The sequence below is a fragment of the Pyrus communis genome, chromosome 6, assembly GCF_041283825.1.
Source record: "Pyrus communis isolate YQ-2024b chromosome 6, ASM4128382v1, whole genome shotgun sequence".
Classification (NCBI taxonomy): domain Eukaryota; kingdom Viridiplantae; phylum Streptophyta; class Magnoliopsida; order Rosales; family Rosaceae; genus Pyrus; species Pyrus communis.
Window position 1 is genome coordinate 22,636,165 of NC_142570.1, and position 14,866 is coordinate 22,651,030.

Below are 14,866 nucleotides of genomic sequence, written 5' to 3' on the forward strand. Positions count from 1 at the left end.
TCAATTCAATACTCGTATTGTTATACTTAACCAAATTAATTCATTGAATCATTTTATATATCAATTATCAAATGTTCCAAGTTTATCAGATTCATCTCTCTTCAAGAGTCTCACTGTCAAGAAATTAATTCATTGAATCAATTTGTTTTGTCTTCCTTTCGTATTTGCTTTTGTCCTCTTTTTCTTTTTTATTGGACCAATTTATCATATTGGCTTATCATGAACAGCTCCGAATATATTGTTATGTTTTTTTGTAATTGGATGTTGTTATTTAATGATGGAATTAGTATCTACTAAAATTTATAGTGCATTAATTGGATGAATATAATTTTTTTTTAATTTTTTAACGAAGATGGATATAACCGATAACCGATTGAAAATCCGTTACCCAATGGATATGGTCATGGATAATCCCCGATAGTTAATTTGCAATTATGGATATGGTTACTTTTCGTGGTTATGGGGATAGATATAACATTTTCATCTCCAAACCGAATTGTTGCCATCCCTAAAGAGGGTAGACAATCTGCCTCCTTATGGAGGAAACATAATTTTCTCCTCTCATAATCTCTCTCCCCTTCCCTTTTCTCTCACTTGAACGGTTACTGATAAACTGTCCTGTCAATATTTTATATTATTTTTTTATAAAAACAATAACGTAAAAAGTAAAATATGAGAAAAAAAGATAAAAAATAATGAGAATAAGAAGGGAAAAAATCCAACTCTTTTACGGAGGCCTGTTAAACCGCGCGTCTTCAGATATCATGGCTTGTGACACGGCCACGTTGTAGGGACTGTTGTCCCGTTTGCTGATCATGCGAGATCATTCCTTATCCAATAATGTTGGGCCAATTCCTCTATCAGCTTGCTATGTTGAGGATGGATCTGGACTTTGCCAAGCCATGATCTCGCATGTTCAAAATCCACGGTTGATGTGAAAGTCAGACTAATAATTAAGAAAAGGTTAAAATGTCTTTATGAAATTTTTCGACTCTCAAAAATAGTAGATAATAATAACTTACCACTAGTTGTCCCTTTTTAAAAAAAAAAAATAATCCATTAAAAAAAAAAATTAGTCCATGAGTTTGATTATGCATATCAACACGCGAGCCCCACGTATATAAACCTGTGTTTACTTATCGTTTTTGTTTGTGAGTGTGATATTTCAACGTGGAAAGTCTATTTGTATATAAGAGGAGAGAAAAGATCAATAAGATTAAGAAAGACTTGGCTGTTCAAGAATTGAGAAAAAATTTATCCTTACAGTACCTCGTGATATATTCATAAAACTTTGTATTTATGATCGAAACTGTTCATATAATAAGTCAATATGTAAAAATTATCTCCACAAAAAATCAACTAAAACTTAGATCGTTTAATCATCAAGCTTTATAAAAATGAATAGATAGATTCAGTAAAAGTATTATAAACCATCTACTTATTTGCTACTATTAATTTTCTAAAAGATCTTAATTTTAATATATTTTTTACTGCGATGATCTTGATAGAATGATTTATAATATGAATGGTTTTAATTATAAACACGAAATTCTGTGAATAGGTCACAAAGTGTAAGAGAAATTCCTCCTTAACCTTAAGGAGCCAAAGCTCTTCTCAAAAAAATTTAACACTCACTTTGATTGGTAAGAGTCATAGTGACGTGATATCTTGGGTACATAAGTTTAACATGGTTTTAAGTTGATTTGAGAGAAATTTTCATAAACGATAAAATAATTTATATTAAATTCATTTAAATTACTGAAAGAGAATTCAGAGACGAGATAATCAATTTATTTTCTAATTGAATGGATAAGTGTTTGATGGATAAATAAGGGATACTAAACAAAAGGAAAACAATTGTCACACACCTCTTTTTATGTTTGCCTATTAAATTAAATAAATTAAAAGAAATCAACCAACAAAATTGAACAAAAATAGTTAAGCTTGGAAGCCCAAAAGTAATCATTGTTTTTCAATATCAAGTTTCCCAGAAAGGAACCCATGAGGCTCTCCCTTTCCTGTACTTCCGAGTCCCAACCCAATCAAGTACCTGCTTCAGTTGCTCCTTAGAGACAGAGAGAAAAACCCTCTCGATCAGTTGAACCCAACACACACACAGAGATGAAGATCTCCCTCAAGCTTCCAGAAGACCAACAAGAGTTCCAGTACCACCGCAACCCACTGATAAAGGCAAAGGTACCCGTAACCATATTCAACCAACCTTTTACTTCTTCCATTGCCACCATTTCATCAGCCGCCGCCGCCGCCACCAAGTCTTCCTCTCACCTCTCATTTTCTCTCTCCTCCAACTTCTCTTCTGGCCCTTCCGTCAGACTCTCTTACTCTCACTCCTCCACCGCACCCTCCCCTTTCTCTCTCTCCCTCAAGTCTGGTCTTGGCCTCTTTGGCTCCCCAAAAAACTCCCCTCTTGTTTTCACTGCTCACTTCTCTCTCGCCCACACAAACCCCACTTTCTCTCTCCACATCAAGCCCCAATTTGGCAACTTTTCACTCAAAAAATCCACCTTTTCCGACCCTGATTTCAAACAAATTTCTGGGTCTTCCTCCGATGTTGGTGACCATTTGGATTCTGGGTCTCCTTTAAATGGTGGTTTTGGTAATGGGCTTGTCTCTGAAGGGTCATCTGTTTGGCAGGAGCTGAGGTTGGAGCCTTCCGGCGCCAAAAATGGCGAATATAGGGATAATTGTGGAGCTCATTCGAACGGTGGAATTGGGTCTGCGGCGGAGAGGTCGTTGGGTTGGAAGAATGGTGGGAAAGATGGGTTGTTTTCTGGAATTGCTGTGATGGCAAGGACTGTGTTGCCGGTCACAAAAAGCTTGGTGGTGAATATGCGCTGGGGTGTGAGTCTTCCTGCAAAGTTTGGTAAAACGATGCCTTATTTGACAGTGAATAAGATTGGTATTGAGAGAGTTGAGGAGGTGAAGGTAGAGGAGGAGAAGAGTTCTGAGGGCAATGTGGGTGACATGGAGTTGTTAAAGGGGATGTGCTTTTGGATGAGAAGGGATTTGGAGGTCTTGGAGAAGGAAAATAGGGAGATGAAGCAGAGGTTGGAGGATATGAAGTTTGGAGTTTCTTCAAAGCGTTTTCATAGTGAGAAAAATGATGTTGTTGGGAAGAGATTGCTGCCGCCTTCGAGTGAGACTTCTGGGGGGTTCGAACAGTGGAGGCACAAGAAGAAGGTCAGAGAAGAGAATGCACAAATGGAACAGAAAAAGCCTACCAATCATGCTGTTGATGTGGAGTCTGAATTGCAGAGAGCTATCAAGGCCGCTACCACTTAGCAAGGTTCGGTATATGTGCAATGCTGAATTATTTCTTTGATTTGAATGTATAGGGTAAGCCATGCTATCTTCTTGAATGAAGGAATTTGTAGCGTTGGTAGTATGGCAGGATTTCTCAGGATGGTTTAAATCATGAAACATTGGAAATCTGTTGTAAAGATCACATCCGTGAGGTTTATTTCTTATGATGAAAAAGAAGTTTGTGTTTTATTACTTTTGAATTCACAAATTTACTTACTGCCTAGCGTCATTATATTGTTAACTGAGTTAATTGCCTTGATTCATTTTAAATTGGAACTCTGATAAGGTTTACAAGTTACCAATTTTGTTATACTATTATCTGATGTATATAAACGTATATTTTTATAATTTGAAAGACAGGACAAATATAGTTTAGTACTGAGTTGCTTAACAGACTGATGAACTAGTCTTTGCTTTAAAAAGTAAATTGATTGCTAGGTGTGTAAAGACCCGTATTTTAGAACCTATATATATATATAGCGCACACACACGTAATATCGTGAATTTTGTTAGCTCAAATTTTATATGTTGTGGCTTTCACTTATTCGGACTGAAACTATGTTTCTAAGATCAACAATATTATAGCCCAAGGAACAAGGTCAGTATGATCACCGTTTCCAGCAACCTTTGCTTCATTGTTTTTCTTTGTTCTATGTTCTTCATAAAAATCTTCCCCCAAGTGATGTGTGAGCACCCTAGTGTGCTTATTAATATTGGCTATCAAAGCATAAGGTGGATGACTCTTACTAAGGGATGGAATTTTTAATCAGGAGGTGGAGAAGCTAACTAATCTCAGCTATGGAGGAAGAGGTAGAACCGTAGAAGCGTAGTAGTTTATCCTGCAAGAACAATTTCAAACCAAATCAATATCCATATTCTCTTTCTCTACAAAAAGTAATATAAAATTAGTGGGAGAGTGGAAGTTCTAAAGTTCTGAGGAAGAAGTTCTCAAGGTCAGTTTTCACGAGTTCTTCAAATTCCAATATTTTTTTTAATTGTTCTTCATTTTGGGTGTCTAGAGTACTTTTCAATTAAGGTTTCATGTTTTACTCCATATTTTGGTCTGAAAACAAACCCTTCCAGTATCTATTTCGCGTTCTTATGATCCTGTTTGAAGCACTGGAAAATCAAAAGAATAAGTTGCAAGTGTTCAAAATTTTCTTGGTGCAGATTTCAGAACTTTCAGTTTCGGGTTTCATTAGCAAGCTTGTTTTCAGACTTGTTTTCCATAGGATTGAAGAGGGATTCATAAGCTTTAAAGTGAGTATTTACACGAAGATTTTCATTGAAATTTGATGGGCCATGTTCAAACAGGTTCCCTTGAACCCGTGTAAAACTCTGGTGCAGATTTGTGCACATACTTGTTATTTTAACTCGTGATTTCCCTCAGTCCAGAGCGCAGATTTTAACAAAATTTATATCTTGAAAATATGGTTCTTCAAGCATTACAAAGAATGGAAATTCATAAATTTTCATTGAGTTTTGATTGGTAAAATATCTGCTCATATTCTGTCCGCAGAACTGGAAAATTATATAAGTTTTCTGTTTTATATAACAATATTCTAACTTTTGCTTTGTTTGTCATTTCGTTTTACTCCGACATTTGGCATTAGACTTGGAGGTGCCTTAGTGCTCGAGAAAGCTAAGGAAAGAGACTTTGCTAGCTTTGGAGTCGAGGTAGGAGAGTGATGGATTAATAATTGATTAGAATTATATAGGTTAATAATCTTTTACTTACATTGATAACGTTTATATGCCATGTCTCGATTCTCGATTATTGATTGAGTGATTTTCTTTCGCAATATTATGAATCATGAATTTGACACCCGTGATGAATATCGTTGTGATGATTTATGTAGTTAATTATTTAAGCTTCCATAGATATTTCCAAAGCTTTTGATAATTTGGAAACTCTAACAGCAGACTAAACAAGCTTTCTCCCACACCTCCCCACTGTTGCTGCCCTTGCCCACAAAATCCTAACGAACCATCCTATTCCTTTCCGCCCAGATTACCCATAACAAAGCTAAAACTATATATCCCAAAGTCTTAGCTTTTGTCCCTATTTTCCGAGCACAGTGCTGTTTTAGGGTTCATACAGCCGACCTCATTTCGTGGGATAAAGCTCGGTGGTGGTTGTTGTAATCCTTGGCAATAATCCATCTAATTTCAAACTATAATAAGAGTTGCAGACAAAGGTCCGAAAGTTCCACTGGGCAATATAACAAGATGTTGTCAGCTGATAGTAGACTATTTTTGCAAAGAATGCACCAGTGAGGGCGTAGAAAAGAATAAGAAAAACTCACCGGATGCAATGACCAAGAAGAGGAGGAAAACGCTGACGGCCATCTTTGATGTAATCATTTCTTTGGAAAAATGATTGCGGCCTTGGTGGAAGGGTGGAAGCTCCCTCACCGGAATGAACCTTTTTTTATTTCATTCATACTGTAATAGTACACTATTTGTATTACATAACGACGGATGCCATTGCTACAAGTAGAGGTGTTTAGTGTCGGCACTGGCCTTAGGGTAGACAACTGAGTGTTGTGTAGGATATGTGTTAACCGGGTCGGAGTGTGTGTCTGGCGGAGAAGAGTATCTCTCCAATGGAATCGATTGGTAGTGATGGAAGTCGATGGAGTTGAGAGAATAGGGGTGGATAGGGTCAGGTTTTTCATAGTTGGAAACGTTGGTTATGCGATTCCAGTAGCATATAACTCTCCCCTCGGATGAGTATAAACGCGAACCAAGTTCCCAAGTTAAGCGTGATAGCTCTCCCCTTGGAATCGAAAAATGGCCACAAGCTCGCAATGATATTAACTCATCTATGATCGATTGCTGAACGACGGCCCTTTCGGTCAAGTTTTTCCTGATTTCAGCCATACAAGAATTGAAATCATCTCTTGTAAGGAAATCGGAATGCGGCGAGCATCGATTCTCGCCTCCACCACGGCGGTGCAAATTTCTATCACCAGCATCTGCACCCAAGTCCCTATCAGTGTGGAACCAGGCTGTGGATACCAAATGATGGAACCCATCTCGTAAGAAAGGAGAAAGAAAGTGAAATGCAGAGAAATTGAGAAAGTAAACAAGAATATTCTTCATATAGATTTTGATATATTATTGCCCGCCATATATTATATCTTGAGCAATTGACCGTCTGCATATGAAATTAGAATCCGAACTCCATTCACAATTCGGGTTGGGTGGGTTGGATGGTGAATCCAACCCTAACCCAACCTTCAAGTTTGGGTTGGATTTGGGTTTATACGAGTTTAGTCAGGTTCGAGTTTTAAATAGGTTCTAGTTTGCTCAACTTTATTTAGTTTAATTTTATAAAACCTTATCTTGCATGATTTTTAAAAATTTGAACTAAACAACGTCAATATTAGTTAAAATTTTATTTACACATAATCATTGGTTTGAGGTCGGGTTGAGTTTCGATGAGTTTTTTCTTCATTACAACCTGTCTGATCCAATTTTAAATCAGGTTGGGCATAGGCAGAGTCTGGATGACCCAACTCAACTTGCAATAGGTTGGGTCTGGATTGACATGGGCCGACAAGACATATACAAAACCCAACTCAATAAATAATAAGGTTGAGGTTGGGTTGGGTTTGGACGAGTTTTTTTCTTCATTATAACCCGTCCAATCAAATTTGAAATCGGGTTGGGCATGGGCTAATTCGGGTTGGCCCAACCCAAGTTGATCCCCTAATATGTGCATGAGTGAATTTGAGCTCAAAATCAGGTTGGGTTTGGGTTGACATGGTTGGGCAAAACATCAACCCAAGCCAACCCAATAAATGATCGGGTTAAGGTTGTATTAGGTTTGGGCCATGCCAAGTCATCATCTTGCAAAAGGTGAAAAATGGTAAATGTACCAGTGTAGCTGACTGCAGGGAATTACTTAAGTGTGAAGATGCAACACTTGAATGTGTTAATAGCGAATGTAAATGCGTACCCTTGCATTAATCAAACTTGTTCTTATTATGATATTACATTTCTGATTATGTGCTAACTACACACAATTGGCTTTGGGGCTAATCTTTTTTAAATAAATAACAACCATAATATTTCAATAATATGCTCAATCTCTAAGTGGGATGTGGAACTGACTTATATATGAGTCACTACGGGTGAAACTTGGGTTGGGTCAACCCAAATCCGCACATGCCTAACCCAATGTGGAATCCGATCAGACGAGTTATAATAAAGAAAATACCGGCCCAAACCCAACACAACCTCAACCCAATCTTTATTAGGTTGATGTCTTGCCCAATAATGTCAACCTAACCTAGCATGATTTTGAGCCTAAATTCACTCATGCATGTATTAGGGATCAACTTGGGTTGGGCCAAAGTAAATTCGCCCATGCCAAACCGAATTTCAAATCTGATCGTCGGGATATAATGAAAAAAAAAAAAAAAAAAACCGGCACCAACCCAACTCGACCTTAACCTGCTCATTTATACAGTTGGGTTGTGTTAATGTCTTGCCTGCCCATTCCTACATTATACAACAACCCTTGAAATATCAATCAAATCAAGCTTAGGCACAATGGATAAACTGTGGGGAAAACTACTTCTACGATTACCATCAGCTTGGTCCTCTTCTTCTTGGTCATTGCAGCGGGTGAGTTTTTCTTGGTCATACACTATCAAATACTGAAGGATGATGGTCATGAACTAATTCTAAACGTCGACACATTACAAGCGTTAACTATCTAAATTGTATACTTGCTCAACTAATCCTAACTTTGAATCATTTTGTTTTTGTTTTTGCAGGAGTAGCTGAAGCATCATTTGTGAAAATATGCTCTATTAATGCTGACTGCAATAGTTTTCCATGTACTTCAGGCATAGTTTTTTACGTTAACCATGTATGCACGTGCCAAGTCATCGTCCTGCAAAAAGTGAAAAATGGTAAATGTACCAGTGTGGTTGACCGCTGGGGATTACTTAAGTGTGAAGATGCAACACTTGAATGTGTGTAAATGCGAATGTAAAAGCATACCCTCGCATTAATCAAACTTGTTCTTATTATGTTATTTTGCTACATTTCTGATTATATGCTAACTACGCATAGTTGGGTTTGGGGCTAATTTTTTTAAATAAATAACAAACATAATGTTTCAATAATATGCTCGATCTCTAAGTGTGATGTGGAACTGACTTATATATGGGTCACTAAGGATGAAACATGGGCTGGGTCAAGCTAAATCTGCACATTTCAAACACAATTCGAATCTGATTGGATGAGTTATAATCAAGAAAAAACCAGCCTAAACCCAACCCGACCTCAACCCAATCTTTATTGGGTTGATGTGTTGCCCGACAATGTCAACCTAACCCAACTTGATTTTGAGCCCGAATTCACTCATGCACATATTAGGAGATCAACTTGGGTTGAGGCAACCTAAATTTGCCCTTGCCCAACCCAATTTCAAATATGATCATTGGGATATAATGAAGTAAAAACCCAGCACAAACACAACCCGACCTCAACCCGCTCATTTATTGGGTTAGGTTGTGTTAATGTCTTTCATGCCCGTTACCACATTATACAACAACCCTTGAAATATCAATCAAATCAATCTCAGGCACAATTGAAAAACTGTGGAGAAGACTACTTCTAAGATTGCCATTAGCTTGGTCCTCTTCTTCTTGGTCATTGCATCGGGTGAATTTTTCTTGGGCATACACTATTAATCAATGAAGGATGATAAGGTCATGAACTAATTATGAACGTTGACACATAACAAGCGTAAACTATCTAAATCGTAGACTTGCTCAACTAATCCTAACTTTGAATCATTTTGTTTTTGTTTTGCAGGAGTAGCTGAAGCAGCATTTGTGAAAAAATGCTCTTCTAATGTTGGCTGCAATAGTTTCCATATACTTTAACCAATGTTCTGTGTGTTAACCATGTATGCATGTGCCAAGTAATCGTCCCACAAAAAGTAAAAAAATGGTAAATACACCAGTGTGGTTGACTACAGGGGATTACTTAAGTGTGAAGTGCAACGCTTGAATGTGTTAACGTTGAATGTGCATACCCTCACATCGATCAAACTTTTTATTATTATGTTATTTTGCTTCACTTCTGATTATGTGCTAACTACACATAGTTGGCTTTGGGGCTAATAAATAATAAACATAATGTTTAAATAATATGCTTGATCTCTAAGTGTGATGTGGAACTAACTTATATAGGGGCCACTAAAGTTGTAACTTAGGTTGGGTCAACCTGAATCCGCACATGCACAACCCAATTTCGAATCATATGGACGGGTTATAATGAAGAATAAACCCGACGAATGCAACGCAACCTCAACCTGATCATTGATTGGGTTGGGTTGGGTTGATTTCTTGCTCGCCCATGTCAACCCAAACCCAGCCTGATTTTGAGCTCGAATTCACTCATGCACATATAAGGGTATCAACTTGGGTTGGACTAACCCGAATCCGCCAATGCCCAACCCGATTTCAAATCCGATCATTGGGATATAATGAAGGAAAAACCCGCATAAACTCAACCCAACCTCTACCCGATCATTTATTGGGCTGGGTTGTGCTCTTGGTATGGTTCATTTTCACTGTTTACGTAATTTTTGAATAATCCTTGGCCATGTCGATAAGGTTAATCTCCTGAAAGTTTTTCTTCTTCCATGTTTCCGAACATGAAGTATAACTATAACTGTACATCATCATGCAATGAGAAGTAGTCATTCTAACCCGTAATTTTCATCTTATCACCTGGATACACTAGTCATATTTCGGAACATTGGCATACTGCACATGTTTTTATTTCTGATTTCTATGTTGTGGTAGCAATGATACGAGGCTTAATGTTCATGGTTATGTTTCTGATTGCTTATCTTCTGCAGGCCCAACTGATAAAGCTTCCAAATAACCTTTTGGTCAAAACATCTACAATCAAGAATACTGGACAGGTTATTTGATTACTTTGCCAAGACGATGCTGACTATAAAGTTGTTTGGATCCGATTTTATACCATCGACCCGTGCAATCAAGGTCGTTGAGTGAGCATAGCTCCATACCGTTAGATAGAAAAGTACAGATAATTTTGTTAAAGGATAATATTATGATTTTTTATCATAATAATTATTAGAAGACAGAATTATATTAGCATTATATCTCCAAGCAAGCGGTGTAGTTCAAATGGAATTGGGACTCTTGTCATCGGATTGGAGCAGCATGGGTTTGATAATAATTGTTAGGATGCATGATCTTAATGCATGCATGGGATAATGATGAAGTAAAAAATAATGTGAGTGATAATGACAGGTGAGGTGATATTGCAATCTGCTTGCAATTAGCTTTGCATGTTGAAGTGTGTGGATTTAGAGAACATGACTGGATTAGTTGTTTTAATATTAATGGAAGGCCATGTTATTGGGCTCGACACACGCGCTGAATTTCTATCAAGAAATTTAAGTTCACAAGGAGATCAAAAGGGATTTGGTTTGGTCACTGGTGGTATATCAAGAATATTCCAATAACATCAGAGAGAGACGGGTGCAATTTGGAAAACGTATTGGTAGGTCGCAGCTAAAGAGTGTGAAGGAGACCTCGCTGCTATAAATATAAGATGATGTGCAAGATGGAAAGCCCCTCCAATTCAACACACAAACTGCCCTACGCAAACTCTCGCTCTGTATACGCGAAACCTCTCAACAATCTTGAGAGTTTTATTTTCTTTTTCTGCCAACACATGTTCAGTTTGGATAAACTGCACTGCGAAGGCAACCGGCAATATCTTCAGTTTGGATATACAACAATGGAGTCGTAAAATCAGTCGATCAAGGAGCACCTTTAGTTTGGATAAACAGCACTGTTTCGAGGCCGACTAGTTATTTATCCAAGTCTCGGTCAAGAAGGATTTCCGAATCCTTGTTGGTAGAGGTCATCTCATTAGCCTTCCCGGCAAAGTGAGGTGTTACCTGTTAGAAACTGATATAAATATAAACTTGATGTATAACAAGTATCCCAGATTACATTCATGCAGTTTATATATGATACCTGGAGCAGTCATCCTTCTTTGTTGAAATGCAATTCTTCTACTTGTTTAAGACCTTATGTTCCAAAGGTGATAGAACCCTTAATCTCAGAACGATACTTCACAAGTAGGGAATTGGATTATATATATACAGATTTCATCTGATTTCCATCTATCGTGGAAATCAGTTACTGAGTTGTTGGTGTTAACCCAAGTCAATCTGCTGTTTCATCCACTCCATGTCATGATGATCCACATGCAGTGCATTGTGCTTTACAGATTGGAATATGGTTCCCACGTTAAGCATGTATGATTATGCATAGTGGACAGCAAGGTCACTGCATGTGTATACTGACAGATGACTCATAGACAGCAAGGATGCAACTTCCAGTTGCTTTGTTTATTTGCATGCGCGTGTTGCAATCTGTGAACAAAACTCTGCTGCAATTGCAGCAGATGATGATTAAAAGTAAGATAGTTTTATATACTTATAATGTTAGTCAAGTCCAATTAGGTATCCAACATTCTCCCACATGGACACAGACTAAACATTATAATCAAAGTCATGCCTTTCACAACACTGATACCTCATGTGATCACATCAAGTTTCACGCATACTAACTTCCTTTCAACTACTATAATTAATTCAAATATTTGAATTCCAGAAAATCATATGTTTATAGACAACACAAGCACCCTGAAACCACAAATACTTAAAATTAATATGTAGAAATAAACTTTAGACTTTTCAATGAATTTAAATTCCTTCATTCATTCAAAACAGTCATTTCATGGATCAACTTTGGAAGATCCTGATGCATTCATCGAATTGCATCCCTCGAATTATTCATGTCCAATCATCAAGACACTAGAATAGACATATATACATGCATACTGTCAGCAACTCAGACAACCAATAGGCTCAACAAGCGCATATGATTCAGTAGGTCTTGATAGTGAACAACATAAATAACATTCGAAGACATATTTGAAATATACATGTGACTTACATCAAGTTTTTCTCACTCCCACACTTCAGCAGATTCTAGAGATTCAAGCACTCCCATCTTAGAGACATGATCCTTGAATACTCCTACTGCCAATGGCTTAGTCAAAGGGTCAGCTATCATTGAATTTGTTTCAATATGCTCAATCGTGATTTCACCCTTTCTCACATGTTCTTTCACTGATAGATATTTGATGTCCATCAACCTGTCTCCCTTTCCCTTAATTCTAGGAGATCAGTTATTGACATGGCCATGACTCCTAATTGGTTTGAACCCACGTTTAGGTACCATTCTCCCACTTTTGAATTTCCACTTATCATGTTCCTTGTCCAACGTATTAAGCCAATCCTTTGTGATCACTCAAGTCATGTCAACCATACAACAACTCACATCTGCCATGAATAGCTTCAAAAGTTGAACCCCAGAAAATTAGTACTTCTTAATTTGTACTAACACTCTGAAATCACATCCCCAAAAACTACTCATGCATGATATTAATAGAGCAAACAAACATATTTAACATGTCTATTATTTACACTCCCACTGATCAAACCAAACATCATTGTCAAGCCATTGTTTGGCTCCAATGATAAGCCTTTTACAATAACCAGCTCATTAAACCTCGGTTTGATTAGTAATTCATCATTTCAAACATTGCATATATATATGAAACAACATCAAATATGATACAATCATATTCGATCCTTTATCAAACTCCAATGAGTTTGCCTAATGCTTCCAACTGAGCCTCAATTCTGCCTTATGCAGATAAACTAGTCATTGAGTGAATAACCATGACATGCAATTTTATGTAACACCTTTGGGCAAGAGACATAAAATATCAGTTATGCAATCTTAATCATGCATCCTTATTTGCAGAGCTATTTCACAAAAATTTCAAGTTACAACTCAAATCATGTCTTTGGACAAGGGAACAAAGTTGACTTTAAACTTTTATAAAATACTACACACTACATCACAGTTCAAGCCATTCACTATTTCTTTCTTTTGAAAGATTGGTCTTATGCAATGAATTGTCACTCACAAAATTCAATTAATAATCCCTTGAACAAAATTTCCTAATAATTCCCACTTTGGTGAAGATTTATTCAAACATTTGTTCAAGTATAGAGATTATTAGTGTTGAAAACCTGCATAAAACTTTAGCATTTCAATTTGATTGTAGAAATCATCCAAACGTCAATTGAAAAACCAATTTTCTACACAAGTAAGTTATAATTATAGATTATTTTCACATGTATCAGGAACCTTGCAACCTACCAGCCATATTCAAGTTCAACATAAATTTACTAAGCTACAATCTACACCAATGCCTATTGCCAATACATATTTAGATATCAAGAAACTGATTTCAATCATATACCAGATTTCAATCAGATATCGATCATCGTTTGTGAATCTGAAACAACCATGACTACCAATTCTAGAATGATAAAAGCGCAGCTTACAATGTTTTAATCTCCAAACCATATATTCCTTTTCCTGCTGTGAATAAAACTTTGGCAGCAGCATATGGCATTAGAACAATTAATCATGCTATAGAAAAACTGTAGCAATCATCATACAAATTTTATACATGCATAAAGCATTAGGATTTCTTATCACAATAAACAAATAGCACAAGTTCATAGTCGAGGTATTCACTGAAGAAGACATGGAAAAATCGTTGAAATGCATGCTTATAACATACCTTTAGTTAAAACTATAAGCAACCATTCATTCTTTATTGTACACCCATCATTACAAGATCTTTTCATGCAATTATATCAAGTATATGGCAGCACCATCTGCTGTCTTCTGACAGCACACATGGGAAAGACTTGTGTAACACACATGGGAAAGAAGTCTGAAGGTTATACTTTAACAGTAACAACATGGGAATGCTTCTGACAGCACACATGGGAAAGAATGAAAGCATTAGAGTGATACCTCAGCATCTGCTTCTGCCCGCATAACACAGCAGCGGCACAATCTCAAAACGTGAAGATTCCCAGTCCTTAAATCTATCCTGATACGCCAGTTGAAATCATCTGGAGAACTGTAAGGACTAACTTAAGAAGACATGGAAAACTTGAAACAATCATTAGTGATTGTTAAATGCATGTTTATATCACACCTTTGAGTGAAAATCATAAACTACCTTCCATATTGCATATATTGGCCATAATATTCCACAATCGCAATGATACATCAAGTCTTTGGACTAGACAATTGCAAACTTTTATAGGGAATGAATCATACAATTTATTAACCTTCATGCAATTTATATATATTTCCCTTTTGAGAAATATATGAACATGCTATGAATCTTTTAAGACCCCTTAATAGCCACGGAATACAATAACAATATTCACTTTGATGAATATCAGAAGTACATCAAGCACTGCACTGCTCGAGAGATATATAAAATACATTTCAAATATATCATCATACATTTATCATAATAATAAAGCAGTAAAACGAATCTGGGACTTGTTATTTGGCTCTGATAC

At 36.8% G+C, this 14,866-nt stretch overlaps 1 protein-coding gene across 7 annotated transcripts; it reads left to right on the forward strand.

Annotated features, from left to right (window-relative positions):
* Positions 1 to 1,942: 1,942 nt before the first annotated feature.
* LOC137711019 (uncharacterized) lies at positions 1,943 to 8,369 on the forward strand. Of its 7 annotated transcripts, XR_015963702.1 has the most exons (5): positions 1,943 to 3,307; positions 4,095 to 4,277; positions 4,495 to 4,584; positions 4,938 to 5,001; positions 8,112 to 8,369. XR_015963702.1 is itself a non-coding variant. In XM_088696018.1 (2 exons), exon 1 carries the CDS (start codon positions 2,122 to 2,124, stop codon positions 3,301 to 3,303), a length of 1,182 nt encoding a protein of 393 aa, XP_088552144.1. In that variant the 5' UTR covers positions 1,943 to 2,121; the 3' UTR covers positions 3,304 to 3,307; positions 4,938 to 5,126. The 7 variants fall into 7 exon arrangements, 1 of the variants encoding a protein (XP_088552144.1); XR_015963700.1 differs by lacking the exon at positions 4,495 to 4,584; XR_015963699.1 differs by lacking the exon at positions 8,112 to 8,369 and having other exon boundaries at positions 4,938 to 5,126.
* Positions 8,370 to 14,866: the final 6,497 nt, after the last annotated feature.

Coding starts and splice junctions, on each gene's coding strand:
- LOC137711019 (XM_088696018.1), top strand. CDS start 2,122: ATGAAGATCTCCCTCAAGCTTCCAGAAGACCAACAAGAGTTCCAGTAC.